This window comes from Helianthus annuus, chromosome 10 (genome assembly GCF_002127325.2).
Source record: "Helianthus annuus cultivar XRQ/B chromosome 10, HanXRQr2.0-SUNRISE, whole genome shotgun sequence".
Taxonomy (NCBI): Eukaryota; Viridiplantae; Streptophyta; class Magnoliopsida; order Asterales; family Asteraceae; genus Helianthus; species Helianthus annuus.
Window position 1 is genome coordinate 178,335,596 of NC_035442.2, and position 7,463 is coordinate 178,343,058.

The 7,463-nt window shown below is 39.3% G+C and overlaps 1 protein-coding gene across 1 annotated transcript; it reads left to right on the plus strand.

The window, feature by feature from the left end:
• The first annotated feature begins 3,935 nt into the window (after positions 1–3,935).
• LOC110883564 lies at positions 3,936–5,847 on the plus strand. The gene is made up of 2 exons (XM_022131285.1): positions 3,936–5,625; positions 5,720–5,847. Exons 1-2 carry the CDS (start codon positions 3,936–3,938, stop codon positions 5,845–5,847), a joined length of 1,818 nt encoding a protein of 605 aa, XP_021986977.1.
• Positions 5,848–7,463: the final 1,616 nt, after the last annotated feature.

The following is a 7,463-nucleotide window of genomic DNA, read 5'->3' on the forward strand; positions in this document are numbered from 1 at the left end:
TAGAACATTTCTGTAAACATTGAGCTTGTAACCGAACCCTCATTGCATTAATACAAGTTGTGTTAATCGGTGAACTCGTGTGTTTGTTTCTCTACTTGCTACTAACTCGGTTTGCTTGCTAGCTTGGATTCCGCACTCGCTAGTAGGTTTGTATAACAAGGTTTAGGTTCGTAATCCTCCGCGAAACAGGGACCTACAGCCTGAAACCTGAACGAAAACCGAAACTGACTAAATCTTCATAAACGGTCGAAATTTGCAAGTTTTTGAAAGTTAAAAGTTGAAATTGTTGAATTTATCTTCAAACTGTCGGACGGTGTTTGATTGTGACATGGTCATCCGTGTGTCATTTGTTTATGGTTAACTATATTCCAAGCAGTTGTTCTCATTATGCGTTTAGATTTCTTGCATGTGCAGATTCTAAAGGCTAGGAGAACATGGTCGATGACAAGCTTTGGAATGAAGACACGATGTGAAGGCACTCAAGTGATGAAGATGAACGAGTTGCCGCTGGCCATCATCAACACCACAAGGATCTCACTTCATAAAGTTAAAGTATTTCACGAGCATAACTCAAGGGGGAGCTTATGTTAAGGGGGAGTTTGTCAACACACTTCCTACATGATACGGGTAGTTTGTTGATACACTCTCTTCTTTCAAGACGTGAAGACTTTGAAGATCCTCCGACAATGAAGACTTGAAAGACATCAGAGTTTTGGGAACTCGAAGACCAAAGACCGTCGAAGTTCAAGACGAGTCTACAGTTATAAGAAGATCAAAGACAAAGCTACAGCCAAGGGGGAGTTTGTTGATGCACTTGTGTCTGTACTTTGTCTGTATTCGGTCTGTATGTAAACGATGTCCTAAGTTAGTCTGTGAGTTGACCAAGTCAACTATCCTCCTAGTTTGACTTGGCCAACAGGTTGTAATATGAGTGTCTGTCTCGAAGGATAGCCTCGAAGGATACTGTTGATCCTTCGAGGTGCTCGAAAGATATGGTTCGACTGATAGACATCGAAGGATGATCCTTCGATGTCCCTGCTGATCATTCGAGCTCCTTGTCTTCGATAGATGATCTTTCGGACCATCTATCGGATCCTTCGACCAGACCTGCTGTGTATGGGTATATATATCCATGCAGTGTGTTGTGTTTTGGTTAGACACTTTGAGAGAAACACATCCGAGAGTTAGAGAGAACTCTGCTGGAAACACACACACACACACTAGAGAGTTTGCAAACTGATTGTAAACATTGTGCTTGTAACCGAAACCTTCATACGTATTAATACAGTGGTGTTAATCGGTGAACCTTGCGTGTTTGTGTTTGTTCTTGCATCATCCCGGTTTGCCTACTAGCTTGGATTCCGCACTCACTAGTGGGTTAGTATAACAAGGTTTAGGTTTGTTCTCGATCCTCCGAGAGGGACCTACACACCCACAAAGTATGGTGACCAAGTCCTTAGTTCTCATATTAATTTGTACTCTTTCATGCTTTACTAGATGGTAAATTGTTGTCGGTTTGCAAGTGGTCGATTAGTATCTGGTGTGGCTTGAGGAATGCTTGGATGCATTTCTTTTTGGATTTGTTGTCGTGGTATACCACGTTTGGTTTGATTATACTCTCTGTTGGTGTTTATCTTATCATGTTAACAAGTTACTACCGGTTTCACTTATTTAAGTTTTCCTCAAAATTAAGAAGTGACCACCACATTATTAATTAACTAATTTAGGTTGGTGTTATAACTTATAGCAATGGTGAAATTCGGTTTCATGTATATCAGTATATGAGGTATGGCTTAGGCCCAGGTCCAGTAGGCTTTCGAGTTCTGCCAAACCCAATGGACACACCGATTATGAAGGCAACAATTTTTTTTTTCAGTTTGTTTAACATTAGGTTTTCTTGGACGTTTTGGTGTCTTTAGTTGTAGTTTAGGGCTGTCTTGGAGCCCACTTGGTCTTGTATTCCTGATTTGACGTTTTCAAAGCAATTATTCACTTTTAAAAAGATATTAATGTGTATATATCAAAGCGACTACAAAAGGACTCTGGCCTAGCTAGCACTCAAGCGGAATCCAGTTGTGTTAAATGGTGTCTATCGCCCCAATCTCGCTAACTGGGATGTTGTTACCATAAGAATAGTTACAAGGACCATTTTGTAATAATGTAGAAGTTAATAAGGTCTGGGGGGTTAATTGTAAAACTGTGATAGTATGGGGTTATTGTGTAAACAAGTTAGTTGGGTTAGTTAGTCGTTGTTAGTTGTACTTAAACGAACTAGAACAGTAATAACAATACGCTTGGTTTGATCGAATTCCTCTTCTGTTTCTTGTTTAATCGTGTCAAGTGGTATCAGAGCTTTTCAATCCTTGGACACTCTGGATTCGTTGAAATTTCTTCAGTAATTGGCCTACATCCAGCTTCAATTTCACTCCATTCATTCAAAAAATCGGTATATTCGTTTCAATTCAATAGGAATTGATCAATTGTTCGGTCCATTTCAATTCGTTTCTATTCTATATTGATCATCATTAATGATGTATGGGAAGATGAGGGTGAAGAGGAAACATATGAGCCAACAGTTAATGATGCATTAGATCCTCAAATTTCATTAAATGCAATCATGGGTGTACCATCTTACTCCACTATGCAAGTCACTGGATCAACAGGAACTAAACCACTACATATCTTAATTGATTCTGGCTCAACTCATAACTTCTTGGATGAAAAGATTGCTTGCAGAATGAGATGCCCTACCTATTAAACCGAACCGAACCGAACCGAGCCACATACACACAAAAGTGCATCAACACACGTGTCAAGCAGGGTTGGTTAACCTCTATCAGCCAAGTATTTTTTTTTATGTTTATAAAATAATTTGTCTTAGATATGATTAGAGAAAATATATTGTTCTTTTTAGATAAACCATTTCATAGGCATTTTATAACTGTTTTCTTTTTCGCCACAACTTTAAATTTATCAATTTGACCTGTCAAAGTTAAGACAGTATATGCTGATGAATAAACCAATTTAAGCATTAAGAAAGCAAAGCAATTTATACAATGCAACCCAACCAATATCACCCATGTTGACCATTCTGATCTGAAGCTTTCAAGAAGGATAATAACTGAAACAAACATATACCTGAGATGGATCCCACCCACAGTTTTGTTTTATTGGGTTGTAGGAGGAACACCATTATTGTCATAGCATTTCAGACATGGCAGATTAAAGAAAAATACATATACACCTCTTCAGACAGTTTTTCCTTATAAGCACATATAGATGCTCAAACTAACAGAATCACAAATAACTTGGACAAAATCAAATCAACATGCAGGGTTTAAAGGGTCAGGATCTAAGATTCTTTTATCAGGCAATCAGGGGACTTAACCAAACTTTTAAGGGGGGCTATCAGTAGGCGCCTCCTCCCCCCCCCCCCCCCTCGGGCGCCTGCCCCTTACACTCATAGGGGCCATTATTGTATATAATTGGTACGTATATTTCAAATGCATTATTGAATAAAGGATTTTATAACTGAAAAAGAAAATCAGATGGATATGCATGGAATCCACTTTTAGAAAAGCAGCATCAAATGGAGAGCTTTCCAGAACTGTTTTCCACAATTATTGCATACAAAGTTTCATGGGTGGCCCGGGTGATGGGATGAAATGTTGGATTTTACAATTATTAGCTTTAGAGTTGTTATTGAATTATCTTTAATCATGCAACAGCAGCAGCTTTAGGGAAGAGCATGATTCACGTGTTACGGTAATATATTAACTCACCATCTGCAAATCCATCCTTGTTAAGTCCTTAACACAAAATCCAATCCTAAGCTCTGCCCACATTATTTATACCATCCATCTTCATTTCCTAGACCCAACTTCAATTCATCATTTCCCCATCAAATCAAATCATCAGTTTCTTTCCCAGGAGTTATGGCTTACAACTCAACACATGAGTATCTTAATATTGTGGATAGACTCACTGATGACTACAATATTCCTAACAATATTACAGATTCATTGTTGGGATACCTAAAGTTTATATACAGATCAGAACTTGAAGATCGTTACAGCGCACCTATGTTATGGATTGGGATGTATATTGCGTTAGCGTCTCTTGTTTGCATCCTTGCCATGGTGGCTGAATTAGTACATGGTTTTCGCAGCAGAATGTTATGGTTCCCCTCTAAATATTTTACTATTAATTCTGCTTCTCTTACGGTAATATCTGTTGCAATGAAGTTACCTGTGGATCTGACTGGTTCCATGCCGGGTTATGTGGACCAAATGGCAAAGCTCGGAAGCATGGCCTTTATGTGTACCATGATGGCTAATTTACTGCTTTCTTTAGGAACCATGGACAACAATGAACTTTTATCAAACCTAGCAGCTTTGTCTGTTCAAGTCATCACCTTGGTTGTGAATGTTTGCATTCAAATGCAAACGGGAGCTGTATCCATATCAACCCATAAAGAAGATCCCCGTATCATACAGCTTACTTCACCTACACATATAAGTACCCATCCTAATGCTGTATTACCCTTTATTTATGTGTTTTTGTTAGTTTTCTTGTTGATAGTATACATATGTTCATCTTTGGCGATTCTAAAATCCAAACAGATAATGGACTCCAAATACCAATATGGTCATGAGGAAGCTTCAAAGGACATTCAATCGTCACCAGGAGAAATAGTAACAGTTGAGAAGCTAGAATACCATGTGAGAAAGCATTGGATGATGGTAGAAAGTGGCAGCTGCCTCCATTTCATAACAGCTTGCTTTCATCCAACATCTGCTTCTGGGGTAATATGTCTATTAATCACCATCTTCCACACTTATACTATGTCCGGGACTATTAAAGCCATGTTAGCTAAGGAATATGATTCGGATTATGGCTGGTCCATGCTAGTAATTCTCACAGTACAATCAATTGGAGTCCTGATTGGTACAATTGTACCACTTTCTAGATGTTTTGCAACCTTAAGCTTTGAAGGGTCCTTTTCAATCCACTTTAAGGTCTTTAAAGTAGAACGCTACTGGACTCATAAGTTAAATGATTGGAAACAAGCTAGTATAAGACTCCCATTTCATAGCCGCAGACTGAACGTAGTCATTGAGACTTCCAAAAGGCTAATTATCTACATTTGTATACAACTTCAGAAGGGAGTTGTGGTGTTGTGCAAGATAATAGCCTTGATTCCATTAGTATTTGTGATATGTGTCTCTTATTGTTACCATTGTTTGAAGCCCGTGTTTATTTTATCGATAAGTGATGCTAATCCGATCATACAGATATATATTTTGTATTTTGAAAATGGGATGTGGGTTGGTGAGAGAACAGTGGAAGGCTTTTCAAAATCAGTGAACCCATTGATCCAAAAGGGTGCAAAAGGCCAACCCAATTATCTAATAAAGCTCATTCGAGAAAAATCTACTGTTGATTTTCAGGGAGTTGCTGTATTTAGCCAGACTCATGACTATAATTTTCCATCAATACCACTTCGTGGTTTTCAATCTTCAAATTGTTGGAGATTACCTGTGGTAACCCTTACAACGATTGCAGTTTCTCTTCCTGAAATCGAAAAGGAGGAAGTTGATTGCTTGTTGGAATGTGTTAGGGAAGGTCTATTATATGTTACAATGGTGGAAAAGAACCTCAATTTTATTATAGATCGCCTAATTATTGAATGTTGGTATCATCGTCATCGGAAACCCAGGACCAATCGGAACGGATGGACTTGTGACCACAAACACAATCACTTACGAACAATCCACATCATTCACACGAGTTCATGATTATGAATTGAAACGAAACGATTTGCAGAAAAACAAACTAACCGAATGAACTTTGATTGACACTTGAACTTTGTATATTGATAACTTGTAAACACGTTCGAATACAAAAAACCAACTGACCAACCGAATAACAAGGGAGTTTGGCAGCCGGTTATATAGGAATGAAGGGGCATGTCGATTCCAGTCGCACCGTTTCATAAACGGTTGTGACGTTCCATGATAACCGCCCAGCGGTTATTTGCTGATAAGGGGACATGACGTTTTCATGATATCCGGCCCAAACTCCTTGTGTTAATCCGCTAATCTACTGGACTAACATGACTGACTCGTTCGACCCATTCAGGTGGCCTACGGCCCAAATATATACATACATAGATAACTGTTTTTGACCCACTACTAAATAACATAAAACAAATAAACATAAACAGGCCCGAGGCCCAAACTTGTGACTCGGATAATTCTTGTTTACCATAACGATCTTCATTCTCCCCCTTAAGCAAGAATATCCGAGCCCTTCGATCACGATCACTCCTTGCGGTTGTTGGTGACTTCAATCTTCACCACCACGTCATCGTCACTTGAATCGTCGATCCATCCGCAATTGCTCGAGCTCTCGGCCATTCCAACTTTCTCTCTTGCACGCTCCTTCTTGATATAATCAAAATACCATTCGACCAACTCTAGATAATAAAGGAATGCAACCTTCATCTCGTAAGCGTCGTCCATGTCGTAACCATACTTCACCGATATCTCGCCCCATTTGTCTTTTGCCATTATCTCATCAAACCCACCGTTGTGCTTCACGATGCGGTGTAGTAGTATGAGGCTAACGTCACGACCATCAATTAACTCCGGTGGCATTGCCTTCTCACAAACAATTCCAAGAAAGTTCGTGATGAACCAAACCAAAATTTCTTCGAATGGTGCGTCGAAGAATCTTGGGTGCTTCTTGATTTCTTCGTGTAGGGTGATAAGATCCCCTGGTTCAACACAACTTTCCATGATTCACCCCCTTTCAACAACATCCTCCTCGAGTTGAGAAAGAGTTATTGCCCGTTCCCGAAGAATTTGTTTTGATTGGCGTGGATTATCCTTCTCGCCTTCGATGTAGATCATTAAAGCCTTTTTTGCTTTCTTCGAGTACACAACCTTCCTAGCGCTTGGGCGTTCGTCATACACTTTCTTTTTATTTTTCGACTTTTCAAATTCTCGCTCATAATAATCCCCCAAACATTCTTGAAACTCTTCTTTTTCTTTCTTGTACCCATTGTCGACCCCAAGATTATCATAAAAAGCGTTAAGATAATCTTGTTCCAAGTCGGTTTCCGACTTGTCTTCGTATATGTCGAAACCCTTTGATCGACAACCGAACATCTTCTTCAATACGCACTTCTCACCCATAGTAACCGTCTCAATCCCTTGAAACAGGAGTTGTTCCAAACTTAGAACATTCCTGTCAAGTTTTGGTGCGTAACTAACACACGGGATTGTCTTATCCTTGCCGTCCACCGGCACTCTTACTTCACCAATTCCATGAACAAACGAAACATCTTATCTTTCTTGCTTTCATTCGTTACAACCCCGAAGTGTCTCTTAAAACACTTAAACAAATTTCGATTTCCCGTCATGTGCGTCTTAAACGTAGGATCCACAACCCAAATTGAA

What these genes read in the sequence shown, in the direction of transcription:
- LOC110883564 (XM_022131285.1), top strand. Translation starts at nt 3,936, where the DNA reads ATGGCTTACAACTCAACACATGAGTATCTTAATATTGTGGATAGACTC. An exon ending in GTTGGAATGTGTTAGGGAAG is followed by an intron (nt 5,626 to 5,719) that starts GTCTATTATATG and finishes TCGGAAACCCAG; the next exon opens with GACCAATCGGAACGGATGGA.